This window comes from Botryllus schlosseri, chromosome 8, assembly GCF_051294905.1.
Source record: "Botryllus schlosseri isolate E-star chromosome 8, Bs_hap1, whole genome shotgun sequence".
NCBI lineage: Eukaryota > Metazoa > Chordata > Ascidiacea > Stolidobranchia > Styelidae > Botryllus > Botryllus schlosseri.
This window is the reverse complement of record NC_137243.1, coordinates 3879273-3904139: the sequence shown is the minus strand read 5'-3', so window position 1 is coordinate 3904139 and position 24867 is coordinate 3879273. Positions and strand designations below refer to the sequence as shown.

Genomic DNA, 24867 nt, shown 5'->3' with positions numbered 1-24867 from the left:
CATTGCGTTTTGGTTTATAATCCCAATTTTATATAGTGCGGCCCGCGAATGGATTCATATGTTGAATGCGGCCCGCGAGCTCAAAAGTTTGCCACCCCTGCGATAGACTACCGCAAAACCGATTTTGCGCAAAATTGGATGTTGGCCAGCGTTGGTTTTGAAGTTGTAGCATGGTAATTCTGTCGTTGAAGTTGAGTATGTATATTGTACAGTTGCGCGCTAAGCTACCGCAAAACAGATTTTGCGCAAAAGTCGGTATTGCACTGTGTTAATTTTAAAGGTGTTCCATCATGAAATCGGGGTAAAATTTGGTATGGTACACCTTAATAATATCATAGTGTCCTATATGGTGTCGACACAAGCAAATCTCACGGCTCAGTGAAATTGGTCAACGTCACACTTTCCATTTGGCTGAAGGCAAATTGACGGTAATTTTTGACCGACTTGCCGAGCATCAAATTTCATAAAACGGGTATCAATCGAAAGCTGCTGCTGTACTGATTACGAAAATATAAATTTTATTTCGCTCGTAGCCCAGGAACCCCCAAAATCAGCCTCGATTTTTTCATTGTTGTGGAGAGTGGCTTAGTGATGAAACAATGCTGTCTGGCGAAACGAGAGCGTAGGTCAGGAGCCAGTGATGGCTGCGCGGCGAGAGTGAGTGCTCAGCTGGCGTCGCGGGCTCACGGCAATGATACCTCTGTATTGCTTCTGACGCAAAAGGTCTCGGACATTCAGAGAAATACGAAAGGTGATTGAAAAATGATAACCCAAATTCCAACGTCACCGTTCAGTTAAATCTCCTATATTCCTGACAAGGGCTATATGGGCCCAGGCGTGGTAATAAAGCATTCCAGTGACAAAACAAAGGTAAGGATTTGGTGGTAACTAGGGATGGTGTGAACGTGAGGTTCACGTTCGCGTTCTGTGTGTGAACCTCGGAAATTTTGAGGTTCGCGTTCACAACAGAACCTTGATAGGTTCTGTACTGTGAACCTTTTTCATATATATTACAATTTCCCTTCATTATAACATATTTGGTTCAAATTAATTGCATTTCAAATGCGGACCACTCTATGCATGGTACTACCAGCATAAACAATCAACACCTTGACATTTTCAAATATTTTACTTGCTTTCTAACAAAAGTTTGCTCGAAATATCCAGCATTCCTTTTGTGAATATTTAGTGACTCTCTGCTGTGAGTTGACCGGCAATCACTCAACGTCAATAGCGAAATACACTGCATGTAAATAGCGAATGATGCTTATTCAATTGATATCGTTTTCTGATGTAAAAATCTAGCAAGCTTACGTGGTCAATCTCGTCTTCATATATTTACTGTATCATAAAATCGAAATCCGTGCGATTGGGGTGCTGGGTATTGTTGTATATAACTTGTTAGTGGGGTAATAGCGGTAGCAAGTATAGAAACCCGTTTTACACTCTGCTCAATATCCGTGTATCAATACTCAGACGCCGAATACATTTTACGGTCTGGCCTGGACCGTTAAGCTGTAAGCTTATATTTCCTGGCAAGTCCTCATCGAAATTGTCGGCAAAGCGACGGAAGATATTGATTTATTGGATTAGTATATCATTTGATTGCCTCAGTTGATACATTTAGCGACGATTAAAACGTCAATATGTACGTCAGCATTGTGCCATTATGTGACTCGAGTCGTCGCTATGTATCGTGTACATTAATATAGGCTATCACTCCATTCAAATATAGGGCTGGAATTAGCAATATGACGTCACGTGACGTCATGAGGTTCACGTTCGCGTTCACACAGAACCTTTCAAAAAGGTTCGCGTTCACACGAACCTGAACCTTTCAGAGGTTCACACCAACCCTAGTGGTAACATTTTGGAACCATTTGACTGGTTCGGCCCGCAAGCTATCTAATAAAGGATTGGATCCGGACCCCGGCCCCAGTTTAGTTCGACACTCCTGCTGTAAACCTTTAATCAACATTTTACCTGCTGCATTCGCGGACCAAGTCCTACTCTTAAAGGTCAAGGAGAGGCTGCGTGGTAATGTGTGCTCACTGCTCACATATAACCAAAGCGACTATAGAAAGCATCGACACCCTCCATCAACAGCGCAACGTGTCTCTGGAGCCCTACACAACAAGCGGGCTAAGCCAATCGATATCATAATAATCTGACATATCAATGTATACAGCTACCTAGACCAGGGGTGTCAAACATACGGCCCGCCAGGTGATTTCATCTGACCCGCGAAGCAATTCTGAGTAGATTCAAATATACTATTCAGAATAGTTCTAAGATTTTTAGTTAGAAATACTGCCATTAAATAATCTCTCAAGGCAGCAAATGTCGAGTATGATGGTCATTGTTCATGTTCATAGGCCACATTATAAACACCCGGCAGCGGACTTGTGGTTTCACTCTAGTCCAGTGGTTCCCAACCGGTGGGGAATATAATGGTTTCTGGTGGGGAATAGACCCATTTATTAAACAGGCTACAACTACATATTTGTGGAGACACATGCGCAATTATCGTTACCAGTTAACTGCTCTGGAATGTATGTAACTAAAAATTTTATTGCGCGTTGTTCACAAAATCTCATTTGCTACTCCGGATAACTAATCCTGGCGTCACAAACGCATCCAGCACGACTGGTATGACGTGAAATAATGCTTTCGGAAAAATTTTAGGATTACCGGTATCGGTTCACCATATCTTTTATGTTGCAGTTATAGGTGATTGTCTTGCGTACTGGTGTGTCTTGTTTACTCAAACAAGCGAATAGCTGCTCCGTAATCACAGAAATTTTGGTGAGTGGGGAATGAAGGCTTATTGGAATAAATCTGAAGTGGGGAATGACAAAAAAAAAGGTTGGGAACCACCGCTCTATTCGAAAACATGCCGCTGAACAAAATTCACTTATGGACATTGAGAGTCATAGCAGTTCCAACCAGAGTTGGATCAATTACATTATTTCAGTTCAATTACAATTACAATTACAATTACTTTCATGAATGTTTCAATTACATTACAATTACAATTACTCCATGCTAAAAATATCAAATTACAATTACAATTACAATTACTCCTTGCATGCTTCAATTACATTACAATTACAATTGCTGCTGTTGAACATGTAATTGAATAATCGTAAATTCAACCGTGCTCCTTGACAACCGTAGCGTCGTATATAACAACAATTCAAGTCTAGTTCAGATTGTGTAGTAATAAATGCGTTTATGTGCGTACATAGTATGCTATGTAAGATGTCCTTGTGACGTAATATAAGCGTGTTTTGTATGCTCGGTAATTATGGCTCACGTAATTGGAAATGTAAAATGTTATTATTTACCTAATTTCCTATGGGTTAGGATTAAGGATAGGGTGCAGTATGTCGTTGAAAAAGTATTATAATATATATGCACGTGTTGGATTTGCGTATATAGTATATAGTTAAAGAAGCAATATTATTTTTATCGAGGGACGTAGGAATTAGGATGAGGAGTAAAAACAAAACCGTGCTTTGTCAGATAAGACGTTATATAATATCCAGTGGTCTGGTTAGTTAGCCAGACGAAATAACGATGCAGCATCGTGATCTGAAATCGTATTGTAGATTGCCAACCCACGGATAGATGCGCAAGATGTGAGTCACGGATGAATGCACCGACAAACGTACTGCAGAGCTGGCTAAAAGCAGCAAACTTTGTAGTCCTAGAGCTGGCGATCCAAGCGTCCAAATTTGATGCATCTGGTCTTTATCGTAGGCTGTTGATGTACTAATTCTGAAAATACAAAATAAAATCTCGTCAGGACAATGTAACTGCTCCAAAATAGCCGTTTAAGGCCGACTGTTCTGAAAAGTGAGAGCGCTGCAGCAGCATGACCACAACAATTACCAATTACGCCCAGCGATTGTTCAGAACAATGCCGATTCCCAGACTTTCACGACTGTGATGGTACCATTGCCTGGAAATATACTTTTATTGCGGAATCAGTGCGAAATTAGCTTTCGATTAGGACCATACATATCAAATTTCGACGCTTGGATCGCCAGCTATGGGAATAGCAATTTTGCTGCTTTTAGCCGGCTCAGCAGTTCGCTTCTCGGCGTATTCAATCGTGAGTCACGTGTTGCGAATCCATCCGTTCGTTAGCAATCTAAAAATTGTATACAATGGCAGCGGAGGCCAGCATAGCGGTAAAAATAAAAATCAAAACTTCGCCCGCAAGGGCGCAGTCAAGGGCTTCCGCGAATGGATCCACCAAATTCCTTGTCGACATTTAAAGAGAATGCATTATAAGTCAATTATTTTATGTTGTGCTTGTCAGGTCTCAATAGCAATTTAATGTAATTGAAATTGTAATTGAGCAAAATTTTTGTCAAATTACAATTACAATTACACACAATAAAAATGCTTCAATTACAATTACATTACAATTACATTGAAAAATGTAATTAATTACATTCAAATACAATTACAAATTACAATTGATCCAACTCTGGTTCCAACCAATTGAACTGCGGTCCTGTTCGTTTATTCTGTGTCCCAAAGTTGAACTTGGAAGCAAAGGCATAGCATGAGTTGGTTGATATTGAACCTTATATCAACAACTTCCTCCAGCGATTGAGCACTTAACTGATGCAGAGTTGGAAGAATTTTGCGAGAATCCTCTGATTTTGTTTCATCCATGCCACAATCAAACAGTGGAACGACATGTAAAGCTCGTAACAGAAGCATCAGCACAAGTTTCGGGATTTCAAAGACGAGATGGCCTCATTCGCCTAAAAATTAAGTCTCGTAAACTGATGAAACAACTTGACACAAGAATGCATTTTCAATAAGTCGTTAAATGTGAGTGTTTCATTATGATGTTTTGAACCGATTTTAAAAGGACTGTGTTGTGAATATATTTGTATTATGGGCCCAATATTCGGTATTGTCAGTGTGTTACTTAACTTTTCAAAAAAACTGATGACAGATCACAATTCGTCAGAATAAATGCTGAATTTCAACAAAAATGTGCGTATATATTGTTTTTTTGGCTATAACTCATTTCGTGTTCACAATAGAGAAAACTTTCTTCTGAAGACAGATAGAAACATGATGCTTCCGCAGATTTTGAGCTATATATCATGACTCTACGACCAGCGGTTGCCGAGATGGGCCATTTTACCCCCCACGCGCAGAAATTGGGGGGTTGCCGGCTGGAAAATGGGGGCAATACCCTGAAGTCACTTTTTATTGAAGTTTTAGGTCATTTGTCAGGTTTGAGGAAGCCCTTTTTTCGATTTGAAAAAAAGTCATTTTTACTCCACCCTACTAAATACATCTAACCACAGGGTATGTGTACATTAGTAGAGGTGAAAGGTCAATTTGAATCATTATTAGGACATGGGTAGGAACATGGAGGTCAACAGGTCTACATGGATGTCGACAAGTTATCATTGGCCTTTTCCATGTCGACATGACTCAGGTGGGACCAGGTCTAGACTATGGGTACACCCATGATTATTTTTTACAGTGATACATGTATGCGCAGTGAGCGAGGGTGGAGCTTACGCGTAAGTTCGTCGACGCGAGAAGACTTTCATTATCGGCATTTACGATGTACTCAATCCTAATGTCATTTGTGGTAATCATGGTGCTTGTCGACTATACGATGATCATTTACACCACGCCGATATTTCTTATTTTTGATTCCGTAACCGTATAGTCTTGTAGCACGGCACAGTTCTAGCCTTTTGTAAGACACCGCTTATGCCAGGGGTCACCGACTTGAAACGGGTCGCGGGCCACTTTCAAATCCCGAGGCCGCGGGCCGCATGAATTCAATATCGAAATAAAATAGGCCACACAGTTGGATAAGCACGCTATCTCGTCACCTCTCAACCTTAATGAATTGATATTTGGTAAATTTGGGGTACCGGGCTTATCGAACGCATTAAAATCTTCATTAAGGATTGCACAGTGTGTTGATTGATCAGAGAGAAGCAGACATGGCGGCGCCTGTATGACAATGCTGTTCTCAAGTCCACACTGTCTTCGTCATTATTGGCGAGAAATGGCTTTAAAGTTACATTGCCGTCGTTAAAATACATTCATTAAATACGAGTTATTCCTTGTATATGTGGATAAATGGACGTTGGTCTTGGGCCCCCCACAGGGGGATAAACCACTTCAGCCCCCTGAGCCTGTACGTTTTCCCCCGTTACTTATCAGCTACATTGGGTCTATCGTTAAGTGCGTCGCCTTATTTCGACTAAACGCGCGAGGCGCGAAATATTTATATAATTCATGTTTGAATCGATCAATATGACTGGTAATTTCATACATTTTGCTCTCAATTTTTTATCCTGCCTGCTCACGTAATCAGATTTACCGGTAGAGCTGAGTGAGGTAAGTAGGATCCCTAAATAAGTATTAAACATCTTCGGGGGGACCTGTTCGTATATTGACTTCGTTACATTATGCTATTTCGTGACCTCCTCTGGTATGTCAAAAGATATGGAAATTGGCAAAACTAAAAGGCACACACGACTGCAAATTGGTATTGCTTTACCGGCAAACAATTTTTCCCTGCGAGATGGCATTTGTCATGTGTGGTTCAGATCGCCAGGACAGGAACATTCGGCGCCAGCCATTTTGCCACCTATGGACATGGATAATTTAACATATATGTATATTGTATATTTGTATTTGTTTATTGTATATTGTTTTCGGTCAGCGAAAGGGCATTCCTTCTCGGTCAAGGTCTTCTCGCTGCTGATCGTTCTGGCACACTTCTCGGAGTCGCATGTTATATGGTCTATAACTTCATATGTATTGGTGCTTCGAGGCGCACTCCATTTCTATGAAACCTGCGTTACTTATTTTCGTGGAGGAAGGGTACCCAATAATCAATATATCCGGCAATATTAAATCGCGCACCCAGCGCGAAAGAAATTTGAAAAAGTGGAATAAATTTTCAAAAAAATACACTATAATTTATGTTAATTCACGAAATAATTTTGGCCCCCTTCGAGCTCGCCCCCCCAATTGGGGGGTTTGAGGTGCGGTAGTTACGGTCCTGTTCCCCACTACCCAACACGTTTGTCATCACAAAGCAGCTATTTGTGATTTGACTACACAAGACACACAACCACACCAGTACGCAAGACAAACGCCTATTATTCCAACATATAACGTATTGTGAACCGATACCAGTAACGGTCAAAATTTCGCGAAAGCATTATTTCACGTCAAACTAGTCGTGCTGGATGCGTTTAAGACGCCATGAGTGGCCATCCAGAGTTAAAAATGAGGTTTTGTGAACAACACGTAATATAATTTTCGATACATACATTCCAGAGCAGTTAACTGGTAACGGTAATTGCGCATGTGTCCTGTATATAGTAGACTGTGCTGTATATAATTTTGAGCAAATGCGTCTATTCCCCACCAGAAGCCATTGAATTCCCACCAGTGGGGAATTCCCCACCGTTAGGGAACCACTGGTCTGAGATGATACGTGGCCCGCGGCTCCAGTCTGCAGAGATTCCCCAATGCTTGCTTAAACTACGTCAAATTTTAGTGACTATATGATATTATATACGTGTGTGCGCAACGTACGAGAGTGGGCTTACGCCTAAGTTCGTCGAAGCGAGAAGACTTGCATTATCGGCATTTGCGATATACTCAGCCCTAATGAATTGATATCTTGATCAATTTTGGGGTGCCGGGTTTATCGGACGCCTTGAAATCTTAATTAGGGAATGCACCATGGTGTTCTATATTTTGTGGACACGTGCCGGTCTCGCGGCTCGGTGGTTGGTCTGCATCACACTTTCCATTTGGCTAAAGGCAATTTTTGACCGGCTTGCCGAGCGCGAAGTTTGATGGAATGGCTGTCGGTCATGGGCTGCCGCGGTGCTGATTGCGAAGGTGTGAATTTCATTCTGCTCGTGGTCCTGGGACACTCCTGAACCAACCACGAGTGTTGCATTGTGGCGGGGTTTGGTGTTGTGACGAAACCATGACGTCTGCGAGGAGGTGACAAGCAGCGCAAACCACCAGCGTATTGGCCATTGTTGCGCAACCGATTGAGAATTCACAATCTCAACCTTGTGCGCACTTGCTCCTGAGCTGCTTAGACGCCATGCGGTGGCGTCACAGTGCCGGACTCCGTTGCAGTGCGGCGTTCGAGGTTGATTTTGGGGGGTTCCAGTGCTACGAGGGGAGTGAGCTTTGTATTTTTGCAATCGGTGCCGCGGTGACTTTCGATTGGTACCCGTTTTGTCGGGTTTTGTGCTCGGGGAGTCGGTCAAAAATTATCGTCAAATTGCCAAATGGAAAGTGTTACGTGTACCGATTTCACTGAGCCGTGAGATTTGCTTGTGTCCACACCGTATATAGGACACTATGATTGCACCGTGTGTTAATTGACCATAGAGAAGCAGACATGGCGGCGCCTGTATGACAATGCTGTTCTCAAATCCACATTGAATTCGTCATTATTGGTGAGAAATGGCTTTAAATTGACATTGCTGTCGTTAAAATACATTCATTGAATACGATTTATTCCTCGTATATGTGGATAAATGGGCGAGTAATGTATCGATTCAGCAATCTGGCCCGCCAAGTATTTAATTTTCCGGTATACGGCCCGCCGACGGGAGAAGTTGCCCGCCCCTGGTGCAACCAAATTAGCTACGATTGTCAGTTGTTTCTTTACCCTACTATGTACTATACTGAAATTGGTACTAGGGCCAACAATTTCCGTATGACAGACCCCAGTCTCGCGAACGAAGTTGAATCAGGTCAAATCACCACGAGAGATATCAGTAACATTCAGTTCCACGTATACATTGGCTGCAGAGATTTTCAAGCTAATCAATTTTGCCAATAGCCTGGTAAACTTCAGGAACGAATAACTGTCAGTAATTTTGCGAAGAAATTCTGGTAACTTGACTTTAGAGCTAAATTGAGGTAATATTACATATCAAAATGTAAAATTACAAGCTACGCACAGTTATTGGCTGCTACCGGTAATTCGTTGCAAAATTTACAGAGATTCCACAGCAAATCTACCAGATTTTTTACAGTGTAGTTATTCTGAGTACTCGAGTAGGTTTGCCCACTTCCCATAGTGATTTTGTTTTCAAACCACTCACCAAACATCACAACTTAGTTTTTGCCAGGGATATCTAGATATCCCCGGGTTTTGAATATTTTTGAAAATAGCACCCACATATTCATTTGTCAATGGTCATTTTGTGGTAGCCATAAAGCTTCACCCTGCAATTTCAAAAGTGACTATTTCCAACTAACTGCGAGCCAACAACCAAATCTACTTTTAGAATTTTTTAAAAGTACGTTACAGATTTATATTTTCGCTACTTCTATTTGAACCTGAGTGAATCATTGTAGCAATACTTCCACTACTTCAGTAGCAGCGATGTATGCATCAACCACCTCTGACAAAAAGTCACCTATCCATGATCGTGATCATTCCACAGAATCTCGATGCCTTACAAGACAGTATTGAATTTTCAGGCCCCATCATGTTATGTAAAGAAATGAGGAATGATGAAACAAGATACATACAGTTCACAGATGCAACATTTACGAATACAGAATTGAATTTTCAAATCCCTAATTCATGTATATATAAACGATATAATGATGCATGCATTTGAAAAAATAACGTTAATATGCAACGGTACGGAAATGGATCGATGCAAAAATAACAATGTGGACAACAAAAACAGTTCATGCGTGAATTTTTAAGCAATAACAGTTCTAGATATAAATTTTTGTCATCTTCAAATTGGAAAAAATATTTGGATGATGTCCTTCAAAATGCTGCAGTACACTCTCTTTCGTTGGCTCAAAAGTGGTCAATTACGACCCGAATGATGCCGTATCTATAACTCAATATAAAGAGATGTTGGAAATGGGATGTGGAAATATATATAGGTAAGGGGTGGTTCCGGTTCCATAATATTACCAAGAATATTTATTGCCATATCTCGTTTCCAACATCTCTTTATAATTGAGTTATTATTCCTTTGTTTCATGATATGCAAGAATACAATTGACCCACCGCAAAACTTCGACATCGGATCATCCGTATCATTGCCAAAGCCCCACGGGGGCCTGGATGTGCAACTGATAAATCGTTTCTCAAAAGATTTGGTGTTCTAAACTTAGAAGACATGAGGAAGCTAGAAATTGCCAAGTATATGTATCAGTTCCATTGCGGTCAATGTCCCTCAAATTTCAACGACTACTTCACCTCGGAGACAAAAGCGCTCAAGTACAGCACACGCGCGTCAACGAAGAACAACTACCATATGATCAGGACTGAATTCAAGAAAACGCATTGCTCTATCAAGTATGCGGGACCCCAAATGTGGAACAGCATCTCGCCGGCTATCCGACAGTCGTCGAGCATGTCCGCATTCAAATCGAAATACAAGCAATTTCTTCTAGATCAATAGTAGCCAGTCTTCAGGATTACTGGACCACGACCTAACATCGACCTCGCCCTCCGCCACATGTCACCTCATTTTGTCGCTTGCGTCTTATATTTTCTGCATTACTTTTCATTCGGAGTGCATGCCTCTTATTTACTTCGCCTGGGCTAAGGTGGGTGTCTGATCTTAAAGGCTATACTCCAAGTTGTTTCGACACCTTCCTATCTTTTCATTGTATCGCAGTCTTGTGATGTTTTGAAACGATAAAAATATTAATAAACCTGATTGATTGACAACCACCTCACAACAGGTCAATATATTATGATCAATCCGGATCACGATGTTCGATCGTCACTCTGTTTGTATAGTTTGTGGATTTGGTTATCAAAACGGATCCTGTTATTATATTGCATATAATAAAATTTCTCAAATCTCTACTTCACTTTGAATCATAAAAACACTGGGCAACAATTTTGAACGAAAAATTTGTTGACTCCGATTTTGCACTTGATTTAGGCTAATTGTGGTATGCTGATTCCAAAAAAGCCGTTGGTTTTCTTCCATCACGTCAAGTTTTTGTTCGACGACGATGCCGAAAATATGCAAATTTTCACGAATTCAGCCACCTTACTTTTCCATACCATATTGAAATCCACACTTTTATCTTAATATAAGTTATATAGCCAATGGATCAATTGAATTATTAGGAAAAAGGTACTGGTATCGATCTAGGCCGATGCTTTCATCCATTTTTCGTTAGAGGATGCAATCATACGAGGATATGCCAGACGCATATTTGATGCAAACTTCAGGATCTGGCAAGAAAAATACACATTACATTTACTATCAGCTATAGGTCCAATGCCCCATTCAGTTTATCCAGCAAACTTGGAACTCCTACCAGCTCGATAATTTGGATCAAGATGAAGATCTTAGGAATGGCGGGCCTATTGATGAAGATTTTAGAAATCGAAGATGATACAGAACTTAGCGTAGTCCATCGACACACGTTAAATGATCTGACATTGGCTTTGGGACTTGGGAGAGAAATATTCGGAGCTGGTCTTTGAAGCGTTTTATGCAATAAACACAAAATATTAAAAGTAGTACTTTTATGTGGGTTATGAGACAATGGGGTGGGTGCATACCCCAAAAACGTGACAGAGCAAAACGGATTCCATTTTTTAATTCAGCGCCCATATATTAGTCGAAATCAATTGTCCGATAAAAGTCAACAAAAATTGTGTTGACCAGTGAATATATTGGTTTTCCCTTTTTTAAACTATACACTATATACCAGACCTGGGCAAAGTGCGGCCCGCGAAGCCATTCTATGCGGCCCGCGGAAGGTTGCTGGAAATTTATAACATTAAACCTGCTTTTTGAATGTTGATGCGTGAACTAAAACCATAGGCTGTATCAACTAAACAGGAAATTCGTTTACTTTGAATCCTGTTCATTAATATGTCACGATTACGTTGCTTACGTCCCTCGCATGCGTAATCCAGATTGAAAATAAAGACAATGTGGCAAAGTATGAGTAACAATTAAATTCACAAGAAATCACTCTTTTCATATTGTTTAGGTCAAACATTTGTTGCTATTGTCACATTACGCATTATGCGGTATGTGTTTCAAATTGTTACGTGAGGCGTTTCCAAATCCGTATTTCGTAAAACAAGTCAATCAGTGCTCGCGTCTACTATATGACTCATCATATCTATCACCCGTAAAGGATGAACGGGCATATCCAAAAAAGAAAGCCGAGAGTTGAAATTCAAAGAAAGTTTGGAGCACTAAATATTTGTATACCAGAGTCCTTTTAGTTTTTGCCGAGCATGTCGCCGAGTTAAGGATTTTAATTATGACAACAACACGAAACACACGGTCAAGGGAGGGCTCAACTTCGCTCAACATCAAGGCTATTTGAGCTGTACTCTGCTCGAAATGCAGCGACCAAGACAAGCTTTCTACTATCCCATATTCATTTCAGTGTAGTGGTTCTCGAACTGTGGGGCGTGGAAGTATCTGAAGGTGGGCGCGAAGCCGGAGATAAATGAAAAAAATTGTTCGCATTTTCTACTTCTCATTTGGCCCGCGGAGAAAAATAATTGCCCACCCCTGCTATATACCCTTAACTCAAACCATAACCCGTAGATATATATTATAATTTCTTAAACTATATACTAGGCCTATACCCAAATCCTAAACCTACGCGTACCGGCGATGTAGCATGAATTGTGAAACCGCAACGGCCGAAGTGCGCCCACCTTTTCGGATAGTCAACCCACAAGATTACCGGACCACGACCTGACATATATCGATCTCATCGACGTCATTATGTCGCTTGTCCTTTTATATTACTCTCTTTTACTTTTCATGCAGCGTACATGCTTCCTCTTTACATCACCTAGGACCAGGTGGGTGTCTGATTTCAAAGACTACTTCAAGTCGTTTCGACACCTTCCTATATCTCTTAATTGTATCGCAATCTTGGGGGTGTATTGATCTGATAAAATTGTTACTTAAACTGAACTGATATATTGATGAATTATAAAGGATTCGGACAACAACAACAATGAAGAACCTAGCCGCACATCACTGATCAGTGCAAGTCCGCACAATACAACAGCGTGTAGGCCTAATTACTACGCCGTTCCCACCCGTCTCCATCAAAAGATGCTATACAAAAGATTATAAAAGGCACAATGAACGTTTTATTTTTCCACAAGGCTTGATACAAACTTGATATGGCTGAATATTCAAATACATGGCTTAGACTGCAGTGGTTCTCAACCTTTTTCACCTCGCGGACCGGTAAAATTCCAAAAAATATTCGGCGGACCAGTGAACTTTCAAAAATTTAAATCAACTCAAAACGTGAAGTATGCAGCTGTTTTATGCAAGTATATGATGCTAGAGACAGACATTTTGAGGGGTTTGATCGTAAATAAAGATGTTCAGTTCAGGATGGCATCCATCTGATTATTTCGTAGTGGGTCTGCTGACTCGAGGAAAAATTGCCCTGCCATAATAAAGGTGCTAGCGCCGAGAGTCGTTTACAGTCTTTCGCACCGAAGGTCATGGATTGAACCGACCACGTTAACTCAAAAATTTATATCTCTTCGACAATATCGAGAAAACAAGCGTTTCGGACTCGAACCAAGCACCTTGACGTGCTACTTGCTCATTGCTCATTACCACCAGTCGTAGGTTACTGTGGCTATACCATGAATTAGGGATGGTGAGAACGTGACGTTCACGTTCTCGTTCTGTGTGTGAACCTCGGAAACTTAGAGGGTCACGTTCACAAACGAACCTTCGTAGGTTCTGGGCTGTGAACCCTTTTCATATATTACAAATTTTCACATCATAACATCATTGGCTGAAATTCTTTGCTTTTCAACTTCGAGCCACCATGCATGGCGCTAGCAATATATAAAAATTAACACTAATCGAGCATGCACCTCGCCAATCTCAAATATTTCACTTGCTTTGATACACCAGTTTGCTCGAAATATCCAGCTTTCCGTTTGTGAATATTTAGTGACTCTCTACTTTGAGCATGACCCGCAGTCACACAACGTCAAGATGGAAATACGCTACCTGTAGATGTAGAATGTAGATAGTCAGCGAATCATCCTTCTCGTTCCACCAATCAATGAAGTTGATATGAAGAATACATCGCTGTCTACTATAAAAAATCTAACAGGCGTATGTGATCGATCATTATTTGATATGTTTATTGTATCAAAAAAATCAAATCCGTGCGATCGGGGTGTTGGCTACCGTATAACCTGGAATGGAGTAATATCGGAAGCAAGTATACAATCCCGTTTTACACTTAGCTTAATATCAATAGTCAGACGTGTCAGACATTGTCCGGTCCAGCACAGATCTTTAAGGCGTAAGCTTGTATTCCCTTGCAAGACCTCGTCGAAATTGTTGGCATAAAGAGATGGAAGATATTGATTTTATGGGAATTGTATTAGTTGATTGCTCCAGATGATACATTTGGTGACTTTAAAAAAAGGCAGCATGTACTTCAGCATTGTGGCATAATGTGGCCTCAGTCGTCGCTGTACATTAATATATCACTTCACTGAAATTGGAATTTGCAATTTGGCGTCACGTAGCGTCATAGGTACACGAACACGTTCACACAGAACTTTTCAAAAAGATTCGCGTTCACAAGGACCTGAACCAATCTGAGATTCATATGATCCCTACTATGAATACATTGCGCCGCACGAAAACACCTGACTACAGCTATATCTGGTCATCCATAAAATCAGGGCCGATCGTCAGCCTAATTGCCCAAAACCGCAGTCTTGGGCCACATAAAGCGATAAACCAAACTTCGAGGTAGGAGGCATCATCCCAAGAACCCACAGTTGGTTGGTTGTTTTCGCCAGGACTTGCGAATATATTCAATCTACTGAGTATATGCAGATAGTTTTCTATAGGCGATTCATGACTGAATCGGTCAATAAAATTGTTGATTGTAATTTATATATATTGCTGTATATTTGTATACTATCAGAACTATTAGATTACAGTTGATTGAGGTGTAGTGTTGGACATTTAGGGCACGTAATAGATAATAATTAAACATATTCGGGTGGGCCTGTTGGAATAATTACTTCATTGCATGTCAATATTTCGTCACCTACTGTCTGTTATATTGTGACTAGATATTGAAATCACCCAAGCGTACTAAACTAAAGGACGCACACGATTCCAAATTGGTATTTCTTCACCGGCAAATAATTTTACTCTGGGCTTTGTCATTAGTGCTAACCGTTGACATCGCTGGTCAACCAATTTCCAACACTAAAAATGCCAAATACCTTGGGTGTTTTACTGGATTCGGACATGTCCTGGAAGAGTCACATACAATCACTCAAACCACAACTATCGAAGGTATGTGGTCTATTTCGCTGCCTCAGCTACACTCTACCAGTCAGCGTGCTGTTGATACTCTTCAGCACTCTATTTCTATCAAAGTTAAAATACGGAATTCTTTGTTGGGGTGCTGCCTGCAAGAATACAATTGACCCTATGCAAAACTTTAACATCGGATCATCCGTATCATTGCCAAATCCCAGTGTTGGGATCAAGTCACTACCTTCGAGTCACGAGTCATCTCGAGTCATTGCACATTTTGACCCAAGTCAAGTCAAGTCAATCGATTTTCGAAGGTGACTCGAGTCAAGTCAAGTCACTCGTTTTTTGGAGGTGACTCGAGTCAAGTCAAGTCAAGTCACGAGTCAATTCACAATTCAAGTCATATTGAATTTTCGCAGTATCAGTGACGGTTCAAAAACTTATTACATTTTGCTAGCTGTGTGATAAACAGAATAATTGGCCATTTATCTTGAATAAAATAACAAATATAAAGTTAAATATGCATGCAAGAAGGCGTTTTATTGCTCACGCACAGTCGCACACGTAGAACTGCCAATAAAATGTGTGAGTAACTGTATAGTAGGCCTATAGCTACTGCTACATGCTACAGTATGTTATTATCAACCAAGAGGGTTGAATACGAAGCCTCGAGAAGTTGAAACAAATTGATATGATACAATACACTTCCCATCTACACATCCGTGAGACTATAGACGCATAAACTATATTCGCTACATTTTTAAATCAGACGAGAGGGTTGGCTAAGGTGATCACTGTAATCAATGTAAGCACTGGGCCGCCTGAAGAAACACCTGCGATAGTTGCTATTGGATTAATCTACTGCTACTGCGACAACGTAAGCTGTGATCATTTCGGTTGTGGTCAATCTATTTGTGATGTAACAATAGAGGATCAGTGAACGTACAATCAGTGAATGTGTGGTTACTCTCACAAATGACACAGGCGTATCGCGAACGATACGAACAAACACAAAATACAGTGATTTAATCGACATCGTTTACTTGATGACTTGAAATTGACTCGTAAATCTTTCTCCGAGTCACGAGTCAATCCACATTTTTGAAGCGCCGAGTCAAGTCAAGTCAAGTCATTTTTTCAAAGTGACTCGAGTCAAGTCAAGTCATAGGAAAAAGTGACTCGAGTCTGACTCGAGTCATCCCAACACTGCCAAAGCCCCACGGGGACCTGGATGTGCAACTGATAAATCGCTTCTCAAAAGATTTGGTGTTCTAAACTTAGAAGATATGAGGAAGCTAGAAATTGCCAAGTTTATGTATCAGTTCCATTGCGGTCAATGTCCCTCAAATTTCAACGACTACTTCACCTCGGAGACGAAAGCGCACAAATACAGCACACGCGCGTCAACGAAGAACAACTACCATATGATCAGGACTGAATACAAGAAACACATTGCTCTATCAAGTATGCTGGACCCCAATTGTGGAACAGCGTCTCACCGACTATCCGACAGTCGTCGAGCATGTCCGCATTCAAGTCGAAATACAAGCAATTTCTTCTAGATCAATAGTAGCCAGTCTTCAGGATTGCCGGACCACGACCTAACATCGACCTCGCCCTCCGCCACATGCCACCTCATTTTGTCGCTTTCGTCTTATATTCTCTGCATTACTTTTCATTCAGTGTGCACTGTGCAGTGCATGCCTCTTATTTACTTCGCCTAGGCTAAGGTGGGTGTGTGATCTTAAAGGCTACTCCAAGTTGTTTCGATAACCTTCCTATCTTTTCATTTTATCGCAGTCTTGTGATGTATTGAAACGATAAAAATATTAACAAACCTGATTGATTGACTGCTTGATTGTGCTCACGGGCAGATATTGCCAGGACAGTGAGGTTAGGTGCAAGCCATTATGGAGTCTATGGAAAATTATACATATATATATATATCGAAGTTATCATTCAATAAAGGGCAGTCATTTTCATTCAAGGTTATCCCACCGGTGAGTTTATCGCACACTTTCCTGATTCCTATGTTAGCCCAAACTTCATTATGTAATTGTGCGTCCCTTCACAGAAGGAATGAATCGAAAACGAATGATCGCGCAAACTGCGCGGATTAGTGAGTCAGCTCGTATTAGTCCTTGCCGCTCATATTTCGTCAAAGGACACGGGTTGAACTTCAAGTCAAATTGGGCAATGGGCATGCTCCCAGACCTAATAAGTTACTTCACGACGTTCTGGATGAGTTTAAAATTTGATATTTGACATTTAGTATATTTTATCAATGGGCAAGCCTTCAACATATTGCATCTTGAAATTTTGTTATAAAATTGCAAAATACCTCGCGGACCGGCTGGAAAGTCGTCGCTGACCGGCGGTTGAGAACCACTGGCTTAGAGCATACGTTCGACTTCCCTTGGTAGTAAGAATCTCAGAACTCATCGTGCCCTTCGAACATTCTCCCCCAATCGGTAGCTTGAGATTCAACGAAGATATCAAAATTATCTACCACTTCTTGCTTGGTCAGCACTCCATCCTGAAGTATAATGAACAGGGGCATGTAGTAACTAAGTAACTAATTGTGAAGCACTAGTATATTCTGAAAGACTGCAAAATATTTAAAAAATATTATCGTATCACTGAAAATTATGCTAAATAGGTCCACCTGATTAGAATCGCTTTCGGCAATGAAGTGTTTAGCTTCGTCAAGGGCGTAGTCGGAACTGTCTGGTGTGAACCAATCCCAGATTTCCTGTTCGTCCAGCCTATCAAGAAGAGTATCACACTAAAGGCAAAAATTGCGCGACGCCATCTTCACATGAGTGGGTCGCAGAGAGCCAAAGTCTTAAGAAGCTTCGAGATGAATAATGATTATAGCTCACTTCCCGTCGCTGTTTTTATCCCGGTCGCTCTTGAATTGCTCTCGTTCTGCTTCCACCCCTTCTGGTTCCGATTCGTTCTCCTTTTCAGGTTTATAAACATCGCCTGAAGAAATTGTACGGATACGTTCAACAAAACCATATACCATCAGCTCTGCTTACTTCAGACAGTTTCGCTCAGTTTTGGACTACTTGAGCGGAAAATCAATGGTCCACTTCGTGGTCACGAGTAAGGGCACATAACGCATTCAAAATACGCTGTTGCGTAATAGAACAATTATACTATAGCTGCGCTATACTGCAGTAATTGGCACAGATCACATAAAGCACACATTAGTTTTACCTTCCGGTTAGTTGCATTGTACAGTATTTCGATATCAAACCATTTAACAAATACGTCACACTGCATTAGCGTGTAGCACATGCATCTGGAGTTCTAATAGTACTTATTGATATCCCCACCAACGCAACTAACAGTGCAACTGTCAAGGCAGTGTGGTTACATTTTTCTTCGTTTACTTTAGTGAACGATTTCACTTTTTCTCTTAACTAATCTGTGCCAATCTGTTCTACATGATGCACGCAATTGTACCCAATAAAAAGCCACTATGATGCGCCACGACCTTGTGTAAGTTCATTGTCGATAGTTACAGCACGGATCGTCAATGTTTCACAATAATTACTCATCTTGTGTTAAAACGAAAGAATTACTGTTTATTGTTCCAAAATATTACGACAGGAATTGCTAGTCTGTGTCCGAATAAAGCGGAGAATAGTCCGAATTAACCAAAGTTTGGTATGTGCAATTTTTACTTTTGTTCCGTTCCTGAGTATTTCGGCCGAATTAAGCGGAGTCGACTGTATAATATATGAAAGTGCCAGTAACATAATACTCACTGATATATTCTTCGATATCAATAAATCCATCTTTGTTTTCCTCCAATTCCGTCAATGTTTCTTCAAAAACAAGATTCCTCATGCGGTCAAAATGTTGTGGATGGCAGAAGGCTTTCAATTCGTCCAGACTGCAAGAATCGTCGTCATCTGTATCTGCGACCTGATTATGAAAATATATGAATTGCTGGCTGCTATAGAAAACATTAGAGATGCGTTATATAGCTCACCTTCCATCTGTTTTTGTCTTTGTTGAGCATGTCCCTGTAACTGAAATCCTTTTATTTGGTGTTCCAATCATCAACTAAATATGCCGATTGCCGAATATATTAAAACCTCCGGGCCGCAAATATATAACACCGTTCTCGTATGGTCGGAACATTTTACCCAATCAATGTAGTATATAATATATGCACCGCACTATAAGCATCGAATGAGAAGAACGCCTGCATACAGAGATATGAACGTTACGGTTGTTCAAAAATACTTTTTTTTTCGGATTCCAGTCTTTCACTGATTAAATTGTCAGGTTACTCTAAAAAACGCTGCACACCAAATTTGGTTCAATTCTAACAAATATAAGCCGCCGCAGAGCCAATTTAAATTGTTAATTTATTTGAAAAAAATTAAAATTTTGTTTGTCAACCCCATGAAATTTTTGAGTTGTCTTCAAATCGATGCTCAACAAATTTGACTCAATTCCAAATAATAGAAATGGACTTATTTGAGTTTTTCGTTGATAACTCTCGGATTATCCACCAATCAAGAATCAAGAATCGAGAATCCGATAATATTGGCCTGGTGTAAAATGACCAGTATAGTCGAAACACCATCAATTCCGCACAAAACAAAAAAAAAACGTTCTCCCCTTAATTAATGTTTTTTTGTGCCCATAAGTGCGGTAGGTCACGTTCTCGTGTTTACAATAATTTGTGAGCCAGATTTTCTCGACATTCATTTTGATAGAGCGCGAAATTGGACAGTGTGTTTTTGTGTATGACTTAAAATTAGAATTCCTTCCTTCCTTCCTCCAAAGGCTTTGTGAAATGCGAACGTGGATTGGAATATGCAATACAGCCCGATTATATAATCAGCAAACAATTGCAGCGACGTAAGCTATACTCGGGATCCCTTTGTGTTCGACGTAAAAGAGGAATTTATGCTGGAAGACTCGCTTTCTGGTTTGTAAATATTTATTACGTGTATTCTTGTCTGCTTGATACACTCGCATTCTCGAAGTGTCGCGCTATTTCACTTGTGGGCGTCTAATTTAGCTCGTTATAGCCTACTCACACGACTCATTGTATGTCGGATTACGTTCTTATTCGCCCGGTTATATCTCATGGTGGGTCGCACAATGAAACATTACATTACAAATGGGTCGCGAACTGAATAGTATTGGGAAGCACTGATATGGCTATGTCGAAGAACCATCAAGTCAGCCATAATAACTGGTGCGAAACCAGAAATCTTATTACAATATGAATGAACAGTTTGATCACTTTAAACCACACCTTTCAATTCTCCGTAGGTGACATTGAAGAATTCTTCCCAGGACACGCTCCCATTTTCATCTAAATCGAGTTTTTCCAGACGTTTTATAGTGTCTCGTCCAATGTAATTTTCTTGTGCGCTAGCAATCCACTTTTCAAGTTCCTTGCTGTCTACATTTCCGTCATTGTCAAAGTCAATTTTCGTAAATATTTCTCTGTAGATGAAACAATCGTATCTTATATCGAAATTTCGTTTTTGACAGAATTAGTATAGATATAGGTAAAGAAAAGGTGGTCAACCATATTACCGATCAAGTATAGTTAAGTCAATGGCGATGTTAGACTTGCTCTTATAAAGCATATGTCATATTTGTCAACTTCAATGGATTTTCTTCACATTTTATGAGCGTGCTTGAAAGTTGACAAACGTCACCCATCAACGCATCCCAATTAACATTTCAAAACTAGCCTGTACCTATACCTGAATACTATATATAATTTTCGGTTTTTCTTCTATTTAATGTAGTTTATAATGTCTTGCAGATAGCTATCGTATGTTTTAATGAGTTGATATTCTCAGAATTACTTCTACGCGTAGGCTATAGGCTACTTGAATCTGCACACCACCAAAATACTTTGACCACATCGTGCAAAGATTGTTGGCCTACTTGATACAATGTTTAGTTTAGCTCCATATAATTCCATAATTACTCATCGACATGGAGTTGCAGTGTCTCGGCATTATATTTTAGTATATGTTACTAAATATTTTATTTCCTTTCCAAATTCTATTATTGATGAAGAAAGAAAACCTTTAACTGTAATCTTGTCGTTTTTATACGGTTATAGAAATATATAGTAGTGCCAACTAGGCTTAGGTAAATGCAGCGTACTCCGTTGCTGCGCCGTATCCATGACCATTGTTTCTCGACCAATCAGCGTACAACGTTTGGTTTACGGCCGTATGGAATGGTCTAAAAAATGCAAATGGGAGAAAATGTGTCTCGACTTTTCTAGATAAGGGAGGGTCTGTGATCGAGTACTTCGTCACTGACCCCTCTGGCCGATAGTGGTGTGCGTGGCGCGTGCATGATATGCAACATAATGAATTATTCACTGACTGCATCACGGTATCCTACCTCATGCTACAAGGTCAGTTATAACGACATATTTTTACAGCAATAAAAACAACAGGCGTCCCTGTAGCATTAACTAATCGCGGCATCATTCTATTAACAATTCAGGATATAGCGTTAATGCTTCCCCAATGCTTGCCATTCTGAACAAAATCTATGCAGGCCTGATTATGTGAAAACAAAATCCGAGCAAACCTGATGCCCACGGGCCGCCAGTCGTGCCTCTTAGGACCCCTTCCGGGGCCAAGTCACCCCCCAATGTGAGGTGCGGATGTGCGGAAGCGACACCGAAATTGCGTATTGCAGAAAGCAAGACATTTTCGTCGCCGGTCGTGAACTGAGAAGGTTGTTGTTTTTTGCGGCGTCACCGATATTTTTTTCGTGGTTTCACTCACTTTTTATATTTAGCCGAGCTTTGTGCTTGTCGTTGATCTCCATCGCCACCAACGCGTCTACTTCCTCGATCAGACATTTCTTTCGCCACTGCAGTTCCGAGATGAAGCGTTCTATCGACTGTACAAGATGTATCGATCAAATTGAAAATCGGTAAAATATCCGTGAAATAGCGGGCGACCGGACCTGAGATATTTTGCGTTTCACATTCCCGCCATTTTCTTCTAACTTCTCCATTCTCTCTCGTGAATCAGAATCCGATTCTGCCAGTTGGGAAAGGAGTCGCGTGAGCTAAAATTTGCGCAGACAAAGGTAGGGTCATGAGGAGTGCAAAGTTGCGGGTCCCACCTGAATGAGAATGCTTCCAAATGGATCAAGTGACCTATCCCAGCAATAAACCCGTCATGAACGTATTGTTGTATATATATTTGCTGTTACGATTTAACTGAGCTGTATCTTTCTGCTTCGATGTGTTAGCTTTATCAAAATACTTTTCCGTAATTAGCTTGTTATTTACAATTGTATAAACTGATATCTGAATAATTAAAACCCGTAAAATACCTGAAAGTCTTTGGGGGGACTGGGAATCGAGGTCAGGTCTCCATCGTCGTCAGCAAGAATAATTCCAATATCTTAACTGACCTAGCTACTCGTTGTTATCTCATTATCATTCTTCGCACGCAGGCTATGAGAAACAACCATATATATCCACATGAAGGTAGGTAGTGAGGGAGAATACATAACATCTACATCGGTAAAGGAAATTATTTTCACTCTACCTAACATGTCAGTCGCGATTCCATGATACCGTCGGTTTGCGAAGTCGACCGCGCTTTGTTTCACTGCACTGCGAATGTAAGAAATTTAGCAAACAATCAATGAGGCAAGGTAGATTGATCTGTACCTCAAATGATTATTATTTCTCTGCACAATGCCGAATTTCACATTTCTTGAAGATTTTGAGGAGGTATAGTGCTCTGATATTATTAATATTAGGATTTTCGGAATCAGTGTGAAAATATCACTTGATTTATAGCAGGTATTATAAATGCTGACCTGTTTATGATGAATTGCATTAATCACTAGGGCAAGTTTTTGTTGTATATAAATCGTGAAAGTTGCACTTAATTCTCGTGAATGTCGCAGTAATAACTTGCATTTATACAAAAGGTTTTTAAAATTATTACAATACACTCAACCTTTGAGTTCTTGTCGGTAGGGTCAGGCCGCCTATGACAGCTTACGGTGGAAGATCCTTTGGCTAAAACACTAGAATGTCTTTTTACTACATTCCTACCAGCAATATACATATCCTAAATATATTTATATGTATATATATGTCTCAATACCTAAACTCAAACTTTGGTGGACCCATCCGCGGAAACTCCATACTGCGCCCGTAAGGGCGTATAGCTATTAGTTTTTCTCGCTGTCCTGCCTTCGGCAGATTATATCGATCACTGTGAATAAAACCTCGGACCACGCATCTGGATTTGACTTTGTCTGTGCAATTCTTAGCTTGATTAAATAACCAGACAACTTGATATTATATAACATCTAATCTGCCAACACCCCATATCTATATCTCTTTCCACACCGCATTTCCATCATCTCTTAATAATTGAGTTATTATTCCTTTATTTTTTTTTATATGCATTACCCTAAAAACCACCTCACGGCAGCTCAATATACTATGATCAATCCGGATTACGATGTTGGATCATTACTCTGTTTGTACAGTTTATGGATTTGGTTATCATACTGGATCCTGCTATTATATTGCATATCAATTATGGTAAAGTTGCTTTAGACTGCGTCATATTCATCCTAGGCTATCTATATATATTACTTCCCTCTGCTTATAATATCAATTATTTTGTTTGTATTATTTCCGTATCGTTCCTTTACCATCATTTATACTTTATCTTCGCATAAGAACTATTAATCCTCTATATTCAGGGTTGCCATACCGTCCTTATTTCTAAGATTTGTCCTTATTTTGAAGGGCCACGTCTTAGAAAACTCGACTGTCCATATTTCTAAGAAATGTCCTTATTTTCGACTTGCGTCCTTGTTTTGTCTTATTTTCAACCGCTACAAAACTTGTGATCGTATTCCTCTGGTATCTATGTTGCATAATATTCTAAAATTAAGCTTATTCGTCGAGATTTTATGACATCATAAATGAAAGGAACTCTCGTGACGTACACGCACCACAAGTGGTGAGATAGCTAGGGCAGTGAGTGGTGGTACAGCAGTTTCGGCCGTACCAAGCTACCGCAGCAGACGTCATTTTAGCAGTAAACAGCAATGCCAGGTTACCGCTGTTTGGTATACAGCAGAATAAGCTCAAGCTGTGGGGAAAGCAGCATTCATTGTGTAGTGAAAAAGGGCGCAGTGCAGTCGACACATTGGTTAAAAAGTAGTAAAGCTATAAATCATTGATAAATTTTTCCAAATTATATTCCACTTGCGCATATATTTTTACCTACAGAGAAGGATAAATCTGATTAGTTGAAATAAACAGGCGTAAAAACGTTTTTCGTGTCGATTATGAGAGAGAATTCAACGGTATCTAAGGAAGATTGAAGGGCGAGTGTTTCGCACATAGCAATGTCGGCAATTGTGACATTAACCTGGGGGCCATAGGAGAGACCGCTACTTCAACTTACATTGATACCCCAAAACACAAGAAGTGTGTCATGATGATTAATTTGAGCCAATCGATGAA

At 40.3% G+C, this 24867-nt stretch overlaps 2 protein-coding genes across 3 annotated transcripts in view; both read right to left on the bottom strand.

The window, feature by feature from the left end:
* Window positions 1-22693, bottom strand: part of LOC145444180 (uncharacterized) — a 134800-nt gene extending 112107 nt beyond the window's left edge. For both annotated transcript variants that reach the window (XM_080322102.1, XM_080322107.1), the window contains exon 1: window positions 22323-22693. In XM_080322102.1, coding sequence (XP_080178228.1) covers window positions 22323-22373 — 51 coding nt within the window. In that variant the 5' untranslated portion in view covers window positions 22374-22693. The remainder of the gene's footprint in view (window positions 1-22322) is intronic.
* LOC145444191 (calumenin-like) lies at window positions 17752-20739 on the bottom strand. The gene is made up of 6 exons (XM_080322122.1): window positions 20629-20739; window positions 19345-19418; window positions 19118-19277; window positions 18224-18326; window positions 18007-18106; window positions 17752-17877 (listed from the first exon to the last, which is right to left on the bottom strand). The coding sequence occupies exons 2-6, from the start codon at window positions 19372-19374 to the stop codon at window positions 17773-17775; spliced, it is 498 nt and encodes a 165-aa protein (XP_080178248.1). The 5' UTR covers window positions 19375-19418; window positions 20629-20739; the 3' UTR covers window positions 17752-17772.
* Window positions 22694-24867: the final 2174 nt, after the last annotated feature.